The sequence below is a fragment of the Patagioenas fasciata genome, chromosome 39 (assembly GCF_037038585.1).
Source record: "Patagioenas fasciata isolate bPatFas1 chromosome 39, bPatFas1.hap1, whole genome shotgun sequence".
Lineage (NCBI taxonomy): Eukaryota > Metazoa > Chordata > Aves > Columbiformes > Columbidae > Patagioenas > Patagioenas fasciata.
This window is the reverse complement of record NC_092558.1, coordinates 722,910-741,306: the sequence shown is the minus strand read 5'-3', so window position 1 is coordinate 741,306 and position 18,397 is coordinate 722,910. Positions and strand designations below refer to the sequence as shown.

General features: G+C 54.7%; 1 protein-coding gene across 6 annotated transcripts in view; it reads right to left on the bottom strand.

The window, feature by feature from the left end:
• Positions 1–34: 34 nt before the first annotated feature.
• Positions 35–18,397, bottom strand: part of AHNAK (AHNAK nucleoprotein) — a 32,262-nt gene continuing 13,899 nt past the window's right edge. For 2 of the 6 annotated variants that reach the window (XM_065862143.2, XM_065862144.2), the window contains exon 5: positions 35–17,936. In XM_065862143.2, coding sequence (XP_065718215.1) covers positions 750–17,936 — 17,187 coding nt within the window. In that variant the 3' untranslated portion in view covers positions 35–749. The remainder of the gene's footprint in view (positions 17,937–18,397) is intronic. The other 4 variants (XM_071801456.1, XM_071801454.1, XM_071801455.1 and 1 more) reach the window with 4 other exon arrangements.

Here is an 18,397-nt window from a genome sequence, read left to right as displayed (position 1 = left end):
TTTGGGGCTGAAATGACCCAAAACGCAGCAGGGCGGCGGTTAATAAACGATTTATTTGCATTTTACACCGTCGTTTTTCTTACATTCTCCGTTAATTTGCCGTTAAAGTGCTGAGAGGGCGGGTTACTTCTCTTTATTTTTGTTTAAATTTTATATTTTTAGCTTCTTTTATTATTATTTATTATTATTTTTAAAACTCTTTAACAAAAATACCAAAAAAACGCGACTTTCCGAGACACTTTTCCCCCCTTTTATGACACAAAAACCGTAACAAACGCGCCGAGAAACGAAAAATCAACCCTAAAAATCCCTTAAAGAACAAAAATCAATGAGGGCGGCGACGTTTAGTGGCAAAAAACGTGATTTTTGGGGTTATTTCTTGCAAAAATGGGTCATTTTTACCCGTCCCCCCGCCTCCCCGTTACCCGAAATTCTTCCTCAACAAAAACGGCGGGAAACGCGCCGATAATTTGATGTTTTCCAGCAGCTTTTTGAGAGGTTTTTTGGTAATAAATTCGGGGCGAAAATATTGGGGAAAATGGGGAAAATACATGAAAACGTCCCAAAAATGAAAGAGCGAAGAGATGAAGCGTCAGCGTCGGGCGCCGTCCCGTAGGCCGCGCTCGTGATTTAGGCCAATTCGGCCCCAAAATGGCGCCGGGAAACGGCCAAGGAGGGGCCTATAGATGTAGGCGCCTATAGGCGGAGGGGCCCGTTTTGGGTGCGATTTGAGGCGTTTCGGGGCGTTTTTAGCGGTGTTTTTTGGGCGCGTCGAGCGCGGCCTTCGTCCCGCCCTCCGGGGAGGAGGATGAGGAGGGGGGCGGCGCTTTCTTCCTCTTCTCGGGCTCCTCGTCGCTGCCGGTCACCTCGTAGCATCCGCGGCTCCTGGAGCCGATCCCCCCGAACGTCCCGAATTTGGGCGCCTTGCCCCTGTCGGTGCCGTCGGGGCCCTCGTCGCTGAGCGACGCCGAGCGGTGCCGCGGCTTTTTGGGCTTGAAGATGGCGAAGACCCCTTTGGCCGCCTCCGTTTCGCCGTCGGTCGAGCCCAAGCTGGCCTTGGAGCTCTTTAAGTCGGGCTTAGAGCCCGAAACGGAGCCCGAGGCCTCCAGGGACGCGCCGCCCTTCGCTTTTTGCTTGGAAAAGGTGAATTTGGGCATTTTGAGCTTGTGTTTCTTCAACCGCGCGTCGGGTTCTTCGGCCTCGGCCTCGGCGTCGCCCCCCGGGAACTCAACATCCACCCCCATCTCCCTGCCCTTCATTTCGGGGTCGGAAAAGACGAATTTGGGGATGCGGAGCTTGGGGAAGGTGATTTTGGCGTAGTCGGCAGGAGCGCCGGGACCTCCCGTTCCCCATTTCGTGGCGGCGCCGCTTTTGATCTTCGGCCCTTTGATGTCGGCGTTGAAACCCGGCCCCGAAATTGCGGGTGCGACCCCGTGGGGCTCCACGGTGACTTTGGGCGCTTGGGTTGCGCCGGCGCCGTCCACGTTTGGTCCTTTGAGCTTCAGCTCGACGTCCGGCGAGGAAACACCGGGTGATGGTTGGAACTGCGGCCCTTTCAGTTCCATGGCGGGTCCCTCCAGCCCAACGCCGACCCCCAGGTCTCCTTTGACTTGGGGACCCTCAAGATGAACCCCCAAATCAGCCCCGTTCACGCCGGGGCTGGAAACGCTGAACTGGGGCAGTTTGAGGGATGGGAGCTTGATGGTGCCGCCCAAAATTTGGAAGGCGGCGTCGGGCGACTCCGGTGACGCTTCGGGGGGTTGAACGTCCAGATCTCCCTTCAACTTTGGTCCTTTCGGGTCTAAATTCAAATCCGGGGGGGACAGGTCTACCGCGGGGCCTTTGATGGCGATGGTTGGGGCGCTGAGGTTGACGTTCACGCCCCGGTCGGCGTCCACGTCCGCGGTGGAGCCGTCACCGCACTCCACGCCGAGCGGTTTCATCTTGGGCAGCTTCATCTTCCCCCCCAAACCCCCCAGCAGGTCGAGGTTGACGTCGGGCCCTTCCAACGTACCCGAAACGTCCAGATCTCCCCCAATTTTTGGTCCTTTCAGGTTTCCCTCCAAAGCGGGGCCGGAGATTCGGGGCCCTTTGAGATCGACGTCAAGCGATGGCGCCGAAACATCCAACTTGGCGCCCGGTGTTTCCAAACCTAGACCCAGTTTCAACTGCCCGTCGGGACCTTCCAGTTCTGCTCCAGGAGCGGTGACTTCGCCTCTGACTTTTGGTCCTTTGGCGTTGACGTCGACGCCGGGCACGGCGACCGAGGGGACGGCGACGCCGACCGCGGCTCCTTTGAGGCCGCCCTCCACTTTCAAATCCCCACCGGGAAGCTTGAGCTTCGCTTTCTTCACGTTGACGTCGGGAGCTTCGACGGCAACGTCAAGACTCGGCCCTTTGACCGTTGGCGCCGAAACTACCACCCCGGCCTCCATTTTTGGGAGGGTCGCCGAGGCGTCCCCCTTGAATCGGTGCGATTTCAGGTCAAACTCGACATCCGGGATGGAGATTTTGCCAAACATGGGTTTCTTCCCCTTGGGCGACTTCACCGCCGCGTCGCCTTTGATGGTCACATCCGGCCCGGCCGCGTTCAGCTCCAGCTCCGGTGATTTCAACCCAACGTCCACGTCTCCGCCCGCCACGTTCACATCAAACCCGCCCTTCTTGCCCTTGACCTTGGGGCCGCTCATGGGAAGTTTGGGCATCTTGAACTTGCTCTTCTTCCCTTTGCCGGCGACGTTGGCGTCGGGCGACTCCACGTTGAGCTCCGGCTCTGCTAAATCCACTTCGGCCCCCGGTGCCTTGATTTCCACCTTTGGGCTTTTCATCCCGAACCCAAATTTGGGCTTTTTGAACTTGGGAAGTTTGACGTTGGCCTCAGGGCCTTCGATGTTTAAATCGGGACATTCCACGTCCACTTCGGGGCCTTTGAGCTCAGCCGCCATCTTTGGGGATGAGACTTCGAACGTCCCCTTGGTTTTGTGGCCTTTCAAGCTCAAGTCTATCTCGGGCATGGAGATTTTGGGGACGTTCACGTGCATTTCTGGCATCTTCAATTTGGGACCTTTCACTTTGCCCTCCGGCCCTTCGATGCTCACGTCCGGGCCGCCGATATCGACCTTGGGGCCTGAAAGTTCGACCTCGGCCTTCGCCAAGTTCACGTCCACATCAGGACCTTCCCCTTTCAAGCCGAACTTGGGCAGTTTCATTTTGGGGATCTTCACCTTTCCCTCCAGCCCCTCAACGTCAACCTCTGGGCCTTCGATGTCCATTTTGGGGCCTTTAATATCGATTTCGGGACCTTTCAAACCCCCCTCGAGCTTCGGGCCGTGAAGGTCGGCGTCACCTTTAAGCTTCAGTCCCTTCAAGTTCAAGTCGATGTCTGGCATGGAGATCTGGGGCATCTTGACGTGCATCTCGGGCACCTTGAACTTGGGGCCCTTCAGTTTCCCCTCTGGACCTTCCAGCTCAACATCGGGAAGGTCGATATCGACCTTGGGGCCTTTGATATCAACATCTGGGCCTTTCAAATCACCTTCCAGCTTGGGGACCGAAATGTCCACGTCCCCCTTGACTTTGGGGCCTTTCAGGTGGAAGTCAACGTCGGGCATGGAGAACTTGGGCGCCTTGATGTGCATCTCGGGCATCTTGAACTTGGGGCCTTTGAGTTTCCCCTCTGGACCTTCGATGGTGACGTCGGGCGCGGCGACGTCTATTTTGGGGGTTTTCACGTCGATTTGGGGGGCGTTCAAATCCCCTTCGAGCTTGGGGGCGGAAATGTCGACGTCTCCTTTAAGATGGGGTCCCTTGATGTTGAAGTCGACGTCAGGGATGGAGATCTTGGGCGCCTTGATGTGCATCTCGGGCATCTTGAACTTGGGGCCCTTCAACTTCCCCTCTGGGCCTTCAATGTCCAACTCCGGACCTTCCACTTCCACCTTTGGACCAGAGACCTCAATGTCTCCCTTGGGCAGGTTCACGTCCACCTCTGGGCCTTCTCCTTTGAAACCCGGAACCCCAAACTTGGGCATTTTGAACTTGGGCAGCTTGAATTTCCCCTCTGGGCCATGAACGTCCACGTCTGGAACATCAATGTCCACCTTGGGGCCCTTGATGTCCAGTTCAGGACCCTTCAGGTCGCCCTCAAGCTTGGGAAGGGAAACATCAACATCTCCCTTGACTTTGGGGCCTTTCAGGTTCAGGTCAATGTCCGGCATGGAGATCTTGGGGGTCTTGATGTGCATCTCGGGCATCTTGAACTTGGGGCCTTTAATTTTTCCTTCAGGACCTTCAATGTCCAACTCTGGACCTTCAATATCGACCTTTGGACCAGAGACCTCAATGTCTCCCTTGGGCAGGTTCACGTCCACCTCTGGGCCTTCTCCTTTGAAACCCGGAACCCCAAACTTGGGCATTTTGAACTTGGGCAGCTTGAATTTCCCCTCTGGGCCGTGAACGTCCACGTCTGGAACATCAATGTCCACCTTGGGGCCCTTGATGTCCAGTTCAGGACCCTTCAGGTCGCCCTCAAGCTTGGGAAGGGAAACATCGACATCTCCCTTGACTTTGGGGCCTTTCAGGTTCAGGTCAATGTCCGGCATGGAGATCTTGGGGGTCTTGATGTGCATCTCGGGCATCTTGAACTTGGGGCCTTTAATTTTTCCTTCAGGACCTTCAATGTCCAACTCTGGACCTTCAATATCGACCTTCGGACCAGAAATGTCCAGGTCTCCCTTGGGCAGGTTCACGTCCACCTCTGGGCCTTCTCCTTTGAAACCCGGAACCCCAAACTTGGGCATTTTGAACTTGGGCAGCTTGAATTTCCCCTCTGGGCCGTGAACGTCCACGTCTGGAACATCAATGTCCACCTTGGGGCCCTTGATGTCCACATCAGGCCCTTCCAGCTTGGGGACAGACACATCCACATCTCCCTTAATCTTGGGGCCCTTCAGGTTGAAGTCGACGTCAGGCATGGAGATCTTGGGCGCCTTGATGTTCAGGTCGGGCATCTTGAACTTGGGGCCTTTGAGTTTCCCCTCTGGACCTTCCAGCTCAACGTCGGGAAGCTCAACATCCAGCTTGGGGCCCTTGATGTCAATATCTGGGCCCTTCAAATCACCTTCCAGCTTGGGGACCGAAATGTCCACGTCCCCCTTGACTTTGGGGCCTTTCAGGTTGAAGTCGACATCGGGCATGGAGATCTTGGGTGCCTTGATGTGCATCTCAGGCATCTTGAACTTGGGGCCTTTCAACTTCCCTTCAGGACCTTCCAGCTCAACATCAGGAAGCTCAGCATCCACTTTGGGGCCTTTTATATCAATTTCTGGGCCCTTCAAGTCTCCTTCGATTTTTGGGGCGGACACGTCCACGTCCCCCTTGACTTTGGGACCCTTTAGGTTGAGATCGAAGTCGGGCATGGAGATCTTGGGGGCTTTGAAGTGCATCTCGGGCATCTTGAACTTGGGACCCTTCAACTTCCCTTCTGGGCCCTCGATTTGAACATCTGGGCCACCAACATCCAACTCAGGACCTTTCACATCAACTTTGGGGCCTTTCAGGTCACCTTCCCCGCACGGCACAGACACGTCCACGTCCCCCTTCACTTTCGGGCCTTTCAGATTCAGATCAAAGTCCGGCATCGAGATTTTCGGAGCCTTAAAATGCATCTCGGGCATCTTGAACTTGGGGCCTTTCAGTTTCCCTTCTGGACCTTCAATCTCCACGTCGGGAACGTCGATGTCAACATTGGGGCCTTTGATGTCAATGTCTGGGCCTTTCAAATCACCTTCCAGCTTGGGAACAGACACGTCAATGTCCCCCTTGACTTTGGGACCTTTCAGGTTCAGGTCAATGTCCGGCATGGAGATCTTGGGAGTCTTGATGTGCATCTCAGGCATCTTGAACTTGGGGCCTTTAATTTTTCCTTCAGGACCTTCAATGTCCAACTCTGGACCTTCAATATCGACCTTTGGACCAGAAATGTCCAGGTCTCCCTTGGGCAGGTTCACGTCCACCTCTGGGCCTTCTCCTTTGAAACCCGGAACCCCAAACTTCGGCATTTTGAACTTGGGCAGCTTGAATTTTCCCTCTGGACCATGAACGTCCACGTCTGGAACATCAATGTCCACCTTGGGGCCCTTGATGTCCAGTTCAGGACCCTTCAGGTCACCCTCAAGCTTGGGAAGGGAAACATCAACATCTCCCTTGACTTTGGGGCCTTTCAGGTTCAGGTCGATGTCGGGCATGGAGATCTTGGGGGTCTTGATGTGCATCTCGGGCATCTTGAACTTGGGGCCCTTCAGCTTCCCCTCTGGGCCTTCAATGTCCAACTCTGGACCTTCAATATCCACTTTCGGACCAGACACCTCAATGTCTCCCTTGGGCAGGTTCACGTCCACCTCTGGGCCTTCTCCTTTGAAACCCGGAACCCCAAACTTGGGCATTTTGAACTTGGGCAGCTTGAATTTCCCCTCTGGGCCGTGAACGTCCACGTCTGGAACATCAATGTCCACCTTGGGACCTTCAATATGGACGTCAGGACCCTTCAAATCCCCTTCAACCTTCGGAGCAGAAATGTCAACGTCTCCTTTCAACTTGGGGCCTTTGAGGTTGAAGTCGACGTCGGGCATGGAGATCTTGGGCGCCTTGATGTGCATCTCGGGCATCTTGAACTTGGGCCCTTTCCATTTTCCGTCAGGCCCTTCAACGTCCATCTCGGGTGTCTCAATGTCAACCGTTGGTCCTTTGATGTTGATGTCTGGCCCACTCAATTCCCCTTCGAGTTTTGGCGCCGAGACGTCGACGTCCACACCGCCCTTGAACTTGGGGCCTTTCAAATTGAAATCCACATCGGGCATGGAGATGTTGGGAGTCTTGATGTGCATCTCGGGCATCTTGAACTTGGGGCCTTTAATTTTTCCTTCAGGACCTTCAATGTCCACACTTGGTAAATCAACATCCACCCTTGGACCAGAGACCTCAATGTCTCCCTTGGGCAGGTTCACGTCCACCTCTGGGCCTTCTCCTTTGAAACCTGGAATCCCAAACTTGGGCATTTTGAACTTGGGCAGCTTGAATTTTCCCTCTGGACCATGAACGTCCACGTCTGGTGCTTCAATGTCCACCTTGGGTCCCTTGATGTCCACATCAGGTCCTTCCAGCTTGGGGACAGACACATCCACATCTCCCTTAATCTTGGGGCCCTTCAGGTTGAAGTCGACGTCGGGCATGGAGATCTTGGGCGCCTTGATGTTCAGGTCGGGCATCTTGAACTTGGGGCCCTTCAGTTTCCCCTCTGGACCTTCCAGCTCAACGTCGGGAAGGTCGATATCGACCTTGGGGCCTTTGATATCGATGTCTGGGCCTTTCAAATCACCTTCAATCTTGGGAACAGACACGTCCACGTCCCCCTTGACTTTGGGGCCTTTCAGGTTCAGGTCAATGTCGGGCATGGAGATCTTGGGTGTCTTGATGTGCATCTCAGGCATCTTGAACTTGGGGCCCTTCAGCTTCCCCTCTGGGCCTTCAATGTCCAACTCTGGACCTTCAATATCGACCTTTGGACCAGAGACCTCAATGTCTCCCTTGGGCAGGTTCACGTCCACCTCTGGGCCTTCTCCTTTGAAACCCGGAACCCCAAACTTGGGCATCTTGAACTTGGGCATCTTGAATTTCCCCTCCGGGCCGTGAACGTCCACGTCTGGAACATCAATGTCCACCTTGGGGCCCTTGATGTCCAGTTCAGGTCCTTCCAGTTTGGGGACAGACACATCCACATCTCCCTTAATCTTGGGGCCCTTCAGGTTGAAGTCAACGTCGGGCATGGAGATCTTGGGCGCCTTGATGTTCAGGTCAGGCATCTTGAACTTGGGGCCCTTCAGTTTCCCCTCTGGACCTTCCAGCTCAACGTCGGGAAGGTCGATATCGACCTTTGGGCTTTTGATGTCAATGTCTGGGCCTTTCAAATCACCTTCCAGCTTGGGAACAGACACGTCCACGTCCCCCTTAATCTTGGGTCCTTTCAGGTGGAAGTCGACATCGGGCATGGAGATTTTGGGCGCCTTGATGTTCAGGTCCGGCATCTTGAACTTGGGGCTCTTCAACTTCCCTTCAGGACCTTCAATGTCCAACTCTGGACCTTCAATATCAACCTTCGGACCAGAGACCTCAATGTCTCCCTTGGGCAGGTTCACGTCCACCTCTGGGCCTTCTCCTTTGAAACCCGGAACCCCAAACTTGGGCATTTTGAACTTGGGCAGCTTGACTTTCCCCTCCGGGCCGTGAACGTCCACGTCTGGACCTTCCACGTTGACTTTGGGGCCCTTGATGTCCAACTCGGGGCCCTTCAGTTCCCCTTCCAACTTAGGGCTGGAAACATCCAATTCCCCTTTCACTCTGTGCCCTTTCAGGTTCAGCTCCACGTCCGGCATCGACACTTTTGGTGAGGAAATGCTCAGGAAAGGCATTTTAAACTTGGACCCTTTGGTTTTCGCCTGCACGTCCACATCCGGAGCCTGAACCTCGACTTTCGGACCAGATATTTCCACGTCGGGTTTCTTCAGTTTCAAATCCACCTCGGGGCTTTGAACTTTAGGGCCAGAAAAGCCAAATTTGGGCAGTTTAAACCTGGGTTTTTTAGCTTTGCCTTCCACATCAAACTTCGGTCCCTCGACCTCAAACTCAGGCCCCTTGACGTCCATTTTAGGGCCTTTCAGCTCAGCCTCTAATTTGGGAAGGGAAGGATCAACGTCAGCTTTGAGTTTGGGGCCTTTCAGGTTTAAGTCAATATCTGGCATGGAGATTTTGGGCACGTTGAACTGAATCTCAGGCTTTTTAAACTTGGGGCCCTTAATTTTCCCTTCCGGGCCTTCAATGTCGATGTCGGGAACATTGACGTCAACCTTCGGACCCGAAATACTGATGTCAGCCTCGGGGAGGTCAACATCAACGTCTGGGCCTTCTCCTTTCAACCCAGACAACCCGAACTTGGGCATTTTGAACTTGGGCATCTTGATTTTACCTTCTGGGCCGTGAACGTCCACATCTGGAACATCAATGTCCACCTTGGGGCCCTTGATGTCCAGTTCGGGGCCTTTCAATTCACCCTCAAGCTTGGGGACCGAAATGTCCACGTCCCCCTTGACTTTGGGGCCTTTCAGATTGAAGTCGACATCGGGCATGGAGATCTTGGGCGCCTTGATGTGCATCTCGGGCATCTTGAACTTGGGGCCCTTCAACTTCCCCTCTGGGCCTTCAATGTCCAACTCTGGACCTTCAACTTCCACCTTCGGACCAGAGACCTCAATGTCTCCCTTGGGCAGGTTCACGTCCACCTCTGGGCCTTCTCCTTTGAAACCCGGAACCCCAAACTTGGGCATTTTGAACTTGGGCATCTTGAATTTCCCCTCCGGGCCGTGAACGTCCACGTCTGGAACATCAATGTCCACCTTGGGGCCCTTGATGTCCAGTTCAGGCCCTTCCAGCTTGGGAACAGACACATCCACATCTCCCTTAATCTTGGGGCCCTTCAGGTTGAAGTCGACGTCGGGCATGGAGATCTTGGGCGCCTTGATGTTCAGGTCGGGCATCTTGAACTTGGGGCCCTTCAGTTTCCCCTCTGGACCTTCCAGCTCAACATCGGGAAGCTCAACATCCAGCTTGGGGCCCTTGATATCAATGTCTGGGCCCTTCAAGTCTCCTTCAATCTTGGGAACAGACACGTCCACGTCCCCCTTGACTTTGGGGCCTTTCAGGTTCAGGTCAATGTCTGGCATGGAGATCTTGGGGGTCTTGATGTGCATCTCGGGCATCTTGAACTTGGGGCCTTTAATTTTTCCTTCAGGACCTTCAATGTCCAAATCTGGACCTTCAATATCGACCTTTGGACCAGAAATGTCCAGGTCTCCCTTGGGCAGGTTCACGTCCACCTCTGGGCCTTCTCCTTTGAAACCCGGAACCCCAAACTTGGGCATTTTGAACTTGGGCAGCTTGAATTTTCCCTCTGGACCATGAACGTCCACGTCTGGAACATCAATGTCCACCTTGGGGCCCTTGATGTCCAGTTCAGGACCCTTCAGGTCGCCCTCAAGCTTGGGAAGGGAAACATCGACATCTCCCTTGACTTTGGGGCCTTTCAGGTTGAGATCGAAGTCCGGCATGGAGATCTTGGGCGCCTTGATGTTCAGGTCGGGCATCTTGAACTTGGGGCCCTTCAGTTTCCCCTCTGGACCTTCCAGCTCAACATCGGGAAGGTCGATATCGACCTTGGGGCCTTTGATGTCAATGTCTGGGCCCTTCAAGTCTCCTTCAATCTTGGGAACAGACACGTCCACGTCCCCCTTGACTTTGGGGCCTTTCAGGTTCAGGTCAATGTCGGGCATGGAGATCTTGGGGGTCTTGATGTGCATCTCGGGCATCTTGAACTTGGGGCCTTTCAACTTCCCTTCAGGACCTTCCAGCTCAACATCAGGAAGCTCAACATCCACTTTGGGGCCTTTGATGTCAACATCTGGACATTTCAAATCACCTTCGATTTTCGGGGCGGACACGTCCACGTCCCCCTTGACTTTGGGACCCTTTAGGTTGAGATCAAAGTCGGGCATGGAGATCTTGGGGGCTTTGAAGTGCATCTCGGGCATCTTGAACTTGGGACCCTTCAACTTCCCTTCTGGACACTCCAGCTCAACATCCGGAGCCTCTATGTCCACTTTTGGGCCTTTTACTGTCACTTCGGGCCCTTTCAGGTCACCTTCTATCTTGGGGACGGAAACGTCCACGTCCCCCTTCACTTTGGGGCCTTTCAGGTTGAGATCAAAGTCCGGCATGGAGATTTTTGGAGCCTTAAAATGCATCTCCGGCATCTTGAACTTGGGGCCCTTCAGTTTTCCTTCTGGGACCTCAATATCCACACCAGGGGCTTCCACGTCCAGTTTTGGGCCTTTAATGTCCATTTCGGGGCCTTTCAGGTCACCCTCTAGTTTAGGGGCAGAAACATCCACGTCTCCCTTCAGTTTGGGGCCTTTCAGGTTCAAATCGATGTCGGGCATGGAGATTTTTGGTGTTTTGAAGTGCATCTCGGGCATCTTGAACTTGGGGCCTTTGAGCTTCGCTTCCGGACACTCCAGCTCAACGTCGGGAACGTTCACGTCCACTTTGGGGCCTTTGATATCGATTTCAGGGCCCTTCAAATCTCCCTCGATCGTCGGGGCAGACACGTCCACGTCGCCCTTGACTTTGGGGCCCTTTAGGTTGAGATCGAAGTCGGGCATGGAGATCTTGGGGGCTTTGAAGTGCATCTCGGGCATCTTGAACTTGGGACCCTTCAACTTCCCTTCTGGGCCCTCAAGTTCAACATCAGGGACGTCGATGTCCACTTTGGGCCCTTGGAGTTCCAGGTCTGGCCCTTTCACATCACCCTCCATTTTGGGGAGGGAAACGTCCACGTCTCCTTTCACTTTGGGGCCTTTCAGGTTGAGGTCAATATCGGGCATAGAAAACTTGGGTGCCTTGAAGTGCATCTCGGGCATCTTTATCTTGGGTCCTTTCCATTTGCCCTCAGGACCTTCCAGCTCAACGTCGGGAACATCAACATCCAACTTCGGGCCCTTAATATTCACATCCGGCCCTTTCAAGTCGCCCTCCAATTTTGGAAGGGAAACATCAGCACCACCCTTGACTTTGGGGCCTTTCAGGTTCAGGTCAATGTCTGGCATGGAGATCTTGGGGGTTTTGATGTGCATCTCGGGCATCTTGAACTTGGGGCCTTTCACTTTTCCTTCAGGTCCTTCAATGTCCAACTCTGGACCTTCAATATCGACCTTCGGACCAGAGACCTCAATGTCTCCCTTGGGCAGGTTCACGTCCACCTCTGGGCCTTCTCCTTTGAAACCCGGAACCCCAAACTTCGGCATTTTGAACTTGGGCATCTTGAATTTTCCCTCTGGACCATGAACGTCCACATCTGGAACATCAATGTCCACCTTGGGGCCTTTGATGTCCACATCAGGCCCTTCCAGCTTGGGGACAGACACATCCACATCTCCCTTAATCTTGGGGCCCTTCAGGTTGAAGTCGACGTCGGGCATGGAGATCTTGGGCGCCTTGATGTTCAGGTCGGGCATCTTGAACTTGGGGCCCTTCAGTTTCCCCTCTGGACCTTCCAGCTCAACGTCGGGAAGGTCGATATCGACCTTGGGGCCTTTGATGTCAATGTCTGGGCCCTTCAAGTCTCCTTCAATCTTGGGAACAGACACGTCCACGTCCCCCTTGACTTTGGGGCCTTTCAGGTTCAGGTCAATGTCCGGCATGGAGATCTTGGGGGTCTTGATGTGCATCTCGGGCATCTTGAACTTGGGGCCCTTCAGCTTCCCCTCTGGACCTTCAATGTCCACACTTGGTAAATCAACATCCACCTTTGGACCAGAGACCTCAATGTCTCCCTTGGGCAGGTTCACATCCACCTCTGGGCCTTCTCCTTTGAACCCTGGAATCCCAAATTTGGGCATTTTGAACTTGGGCATCTTGAACTTTCCCTCTGGACCATGAACGTCCACATCAGGTACCTCAACATCTATTTTTGGGCCCTTGATGTCCACCTCAGGGCCTTTGAGCTCACCTTCCAGCTTGGGGACAGACACATCAACATCTCCCTTAATCTTGGGGCCCTTCAGGTTGAAGTCAACGTCAGGCATGGAGATCTTGGGCGCCTTGATGTTCAGGTCGGGCATCTTGAACTTGGGGCCCTTCAGTTTGCCCTCTGGACCTTCCAGCTCAACGTCAGGAACATTCACATCCAGTTTAGGGCCTTTGATATCAATGTCTGGGCCCTTCAAGTCTCCTTCAATCTTGGGAACAGACACGTCCACGTCCCCCTTGACTTTGGGGCCTTTCAGGTTCAGGTCAATGTCCGGCATGGAGATCTTGGGGGTCTTGATGTGCATCTCGGGCATCTTGAACTTGGGGCCTTTAATTCTTCCTTCAGGACCTTCAATGTCCAACTCTGGACCTTCAATATCAACCTTTGGACCAGAGACCTCAATGTCTCCCTTGGGCAGGTTCACATCCACCTCTGGGCCTTCTCCTTTGAACCCTGGAATCCCAAATTTGGGCATCTTGAACTTGGGCATCTTGAATTTTCCCTCTGGACCATGAACGTCCACATCTGGTACCTCAACATCTATTTTTGGGCCCTTGATGTCCACCTCAGGGCCTTTGAGCTCTCCTTCCAGCTTGGGAACAGACACGTCCATGTCCCCCTTAATCTTGGGGCCCTTCAGGTTGAAGTCGACATCGGGCATGGAGATCTTGGGCGCCTTGATGTTCAGGTCGGGCATCTTGAACTTGGGGCCCTTCAGTTTCCCCTCTGGACCTTCCAGCTCAACGTCGGGAAGGTCGATATCGACCTTGGGGCCTTTGATGTCAATGTCTGGGCCTTTCAAATCACCTTCGAGCTTGGGAACAGACACGTCCACGTCCCCCTTGACTTTGGGGCCTTTCAGGTTCAGGTCAATGTCCGGCATGGAGATCTTGGGGGTCTTGATGTGCATCTCGGGCATCTTGAACTTGGGGCCTTTAATTTTTCCTTCAGGACCTCCAATGTCCAACTCTGGACCTTCAATATCGACCTTCGGACCAGAGACCTCAATGTCTCCCTTGGGCAGGTTCACGTCCACTTCCGGGCCTTCTCCTTTGAAACCTGGAATCCCAAACTTGGGCATTTTGAACTTGGGCATCTTGAACTTTCCCTCTGGGCCATGAACATCCACGTCTGGTGCCTCAACATCTATTTTTGGGCCCTTGATGTCCACCTCAGGGCCTTTGAGCTCACCTTCCAGCTTGGGAACAGAGACATCGACATCTCCCTTAATCTTGGGGCCCTTCAGGTTGAAGTCGACGTCGGGCATGGAGATCTTGGGTGCCTTGATGTTCAGGTCGGGCATCTTGAACTTGGGGCCCTTCAGTTTCCCCTCTGGACCTTCCAGCTCAACGTCGGGAAGGTCGATATCGACCTTGGGGCCTTTGATATCGATGTCTGGGCCTTTCAAATCACCTTCCAGCTTGGGAACAGACACGTCCACGTCCCCCTTGACTTTGGGGCCTTTCAGGTTCAGGTCAATGTCCGGCATGGAGATCTTGGGTGTCTTGATGTGCATCTCGGGCATCTTGAACTTGGGGCTCTTCAGCTTCCCCTCTGGGCCTTCAATGTCCAACTCTGGACCTTCAATATCGACCTTCGGACCAGACACCTCAATGTCTCCCTTGGGCAGGTTCACGTCCACCTCTGGGCCTTCTCCTTTGAAACCCGGAACCCCAAACTTGGGCATTTTGAACTTGGGCAGCTTGAATTTTCCCTCCGGGCCGTGAACGTCCACGTCTGGAACATCAATGTCCACCTTGGGGCCCTTGATGTCCACATCAGGCCCTTCCAGCTTGGGGACAGACACATCCACATCTCCCTTAATCTTGGGCCCTTTCAGACCGATGTCCACGTCGGGCATGGAGATCTTGGGCGCCTTGACGTGCATCTCGGGCACCTTGAACTTGGGGCCCTTCAGTTTCCCTTCTGGACACTCCAAATCAATATTTGGTGCCTCAACGTCTACTTTTGGCCCTTTAACATCTACTTCTGGCCCTTTCAGCTCTACCTTGGGAGCCGCGATGTCCAACTCTCCTTTGGCTTTAGGCCCCTTCAGGTTCAAATCGACGTCTGGCATGGAGATCTTCGGCGTTTTGATGTTGAGCTTTGGCATCCTGAACTTGGGGCCTTTCCATTTGCCTTCCGGCCCCGCAACGTCCAGCTCCGGCGCTTCAATATCCACCTCCGGCCCCGAAATATCCACCTCTGCTTTGGGCAGGTTGACGTCTATGTCAGCTCCCTCCAATTTGGGTCCAGAGACGTTAAAATGAGGAAGTTTCACTTTGGGACCTTTCAGTTTGGCTTCTGGACACTCCAGGTTGACGTCGGGGACCTCGACGTCTATTTTCGGCCCTTTGACATCACCTTCAACCTTCGGAAGGGAAACATCCACCTCCCCTTTCATTTTATGTCCCTTTAGGTTCAAATCGACGTCCGGCACGGAGATTTTGGGCGCCTTGATGTTGAGTTTCGGCATCCTGAACTTGGAGCCTTTGATTTTCCCTTCCGGACACTCCAAGTCTACGTCGGGCAAGTCGACATCCACTTTGGGCCCTTCCACGTCAATTTTGGGGCCTTTCAGATCTCCCGAGATCTTGGGAGCGGAAATTTCCACTTCCCCTTTCAGGTGGGGGCCCTTCAAAGCGAGATCCACGTCTGGCATGGACAGTTTGGGTGTCTGGACGTTTAATCCGGGCATTTTCAATTTGAGACCTTTTCCTTTTCCTTCCGGGCCCTCGATGGCCACGCTCGGCACGTCAACATCAACCTTGGGCCCGGAAATGTCCACTTGGCCCTTTGGAAGAGTCACGTCAACATCAGGACCTTCTCCTTTCATACCGGGCACCCCAAATTTGGGCATTTTCAGCTTGGGGATCTTCACTTTGCCGTCTGGACCATGAATGTCCACATCCGGCGCTTCGATGTCGACTTTGGGGCCTTTGATATCAAGTCCAGGCCCTTTCAGCTCCCCTTCCAGTTTTGGGGCAGAAACGTCCAGTTCTCCCTTCACTTTGGGGCCTTTCAGGTTCAAGTCGATGTCGGGCATGGAGATCTGGGGGGTCTTGAAGCTCATCTCGGGCATCTTGGGGCCCTTCAGGTGTCCTTCGGGGCCTTTGATGGCCACACTCGGCACGTCAACATCAACCTTGGGCCCGGAAATGTCCACTTGGCCCTTTGGAAGAGTCACGTCAACATCAGGACCTTCTCCTTTCATACCGGGCACCCCAAATTTGGGCATTTTCAGCTTGGGGATCTTCAGTTTGCCCTCTGGACCATGAATGTCCACATCCGGTGTTTCAATGTCAACTTTGGGGCCTGTGAACTCGAGTTCAGGCCCCTTCAAATCAGCTCCTACAGTGGGAATGGAAACCCCCACGTCACCCTTGACATCGAGGCCTTTCAGGTTGAGATCGACGTCCGGCACGGAGACCTTGGGGCCCTTCAGTTGCCCTTGGGGCCCTTCGATGGCCACACCTGGCACGTTGATATCTACTTTGGGGCCAGAAATGTCCACTTGGCCCTTTGGAAGAGTCACGTCAACATCAGGACCTTCTCCTTTCATACCGGGCACCCCAAATTTGGGCATTTTCAGCTTGGGGATCTTCACTTTGCCGTCTGGACCATGAACGTCCACGTCTGGCGCTTTGATGTCGACTTTGGGGCCTTTGATGTCAAGTCCGGGCCCTTTCAGCTCCCCTTCCAGTTTTGGGGCAGAAACGTCCAGTTCTCCCTTCACTTTGGGGCCTTTCAGGTTCAAGTCGATGTCGGGCATGGAGATCTGGGGGGTCTGGACGTGCACCCCCGGCATCGTGAATTTGGGGCCTTTGACGTCGACGTCGGGCGCGTCCACCCCCAGTTTGGGGCCTTTCACGTCAAGTTGAGGCCCTTTCAAGTCCATCTTTGGGACGGAAACACCCGCGTCTCCCTTCACCTTCACATCCAGCTCCGGCACGGCCACACCGGGGCCTGTCACCAATTCACCAGCAGCAACCTTCACGTCCATCTTGGGGACGCTGACACCCAGATCTCCCTTCGCTTGAGGGCCCTTCAGGTTCAAGTTGACGTCCGACAGAGAAATGTGGGGCGTTTCCACCTTCTTGAATGTGGGGCCTTTCCATTCCCCTTGGCCGGCGACGCCGATGGCCACGTCACACGGCGCCGGCGCCACCTCGGCCTTCGGGGGCGTCACATCCATGGCGGGACCGTCCCCTTGCGCGGATGGGGCCGTAAACTTTGGATAAGTCATGTGGGGGATTTTGAGCTTTATCTTCTCATCGTGAACGTTGGCGTCAGAAGGCGGGAGGGCCATGCCGGGGCCTTTGATGGCCACGTCGGGTCTGCTGATGGCCACGTCGGGTCCTTTGATGGCCACATTGGGTCCGCTGATGGCCACGTCGGGCTCTTTGATGGCCATGCTGTGTCCTTTGATGGCCACGCCGGGGACCTCCAGTTGTGGGGACGGGACCTTCATGTCCCCCTTCAGCCCCACATCCACCTGCGGCTTCGGGATTTGGGCTGAAGGAGCCGGAACTTGCGGCGCCGGGAGGTGGACGGACGAGGAGTCAACGTCGGCACATGGAGCTTGAGCATCGGCGCCGGATCCCGCGCCGGGGAAGCCGAATTTGGGCATTTTCAACACGGGGATCTTGATTTTTCCCACATTGAGCGCCGCGTTCTCCACCGCCGGCAAAGCGACGTCAACCGCGGGGGCGCGTGTGCCCCCCGGCGTCTCCCCTCGGCCATCGGCGCCGTAAATGTGTCCTTTGCCATCCAGGCCGGGCCCCTTGATGTGAAAACCCATCTCCATGTTGCCCGTTTGGCCGTTGGCCTCAAACGCTGGTGATGCCGGGAACGCGGGGCCGGAAACGTCGCGTCCCGGCAGTTCCGCCGCCACCCATTTTCCAGTTTCTCCGCCAGGAACTTGACTTTGCGGCGGCTGAGGGACCCGAGTCCTCATCTCGACGCCTGAGACGCCGATCCCGGGCTTGACGTCCAACTTTTGGGTGGAAGATCCAACCGTAGGCCCCGGAGGAGCCTCCCCCGGCGCCATCTTGATGATGCTTGTCGCCGATTCTCCCCCAGTCATCCCGGGGACGCGGATTCGAAACTCGGGGCCGAGGACGTCGGCGTCTTGGCAGCCGTCCTGCGCGGTGACGTCCACGGTGTACGCCGTCACCTTCCGCGTCACCGTGATGGTCCTGCTCTGCGTCCCGCCGCCGTCGGGCTCCGCCAGCTCCTCCGACTTGAGGCGCGGTTTGATCTTCGTCGTGTAGATGCGCCGGTACTCCTCGTCATCGCCGCTCTGCCAACGGGGAGAACCGCCATTAGCGACGAGACGCGGCTTCGTCCGCCCGCCGCCATCATGGAGTCACGGGGGGTCAGGGGTTGGATTGACCGCCAAAGATCATCTGTTCTGGAGCTCAAAATGGCGCCAGAGTCCCCTCAGGGCTCAATATGGTGGCAAAAATCACCTCAGGGCCCAATATGGCGCCAATATCACCTCAGGGCCCAAAATGGCTCCAGAATCACCTCAGGGTCAAAATGGCGCCAGAATCACCTCAGGGCTCAAAATGGCGCCAAAAATCACCTCAGGGCTCAAAATGGCGCCAAAAATCACCTCAGTGTCAAAATGGCGCCAGAATCACCTCAGGGCCTAAAATGGCGCCAAAAATCACCTCAGTGTCAAAATGGCGCCAAAAATCACCTCAGGGCTCAAAATGGTGGCACCAGGGGCACCAATTTTGGGTTGTTTAGTCTTAATTT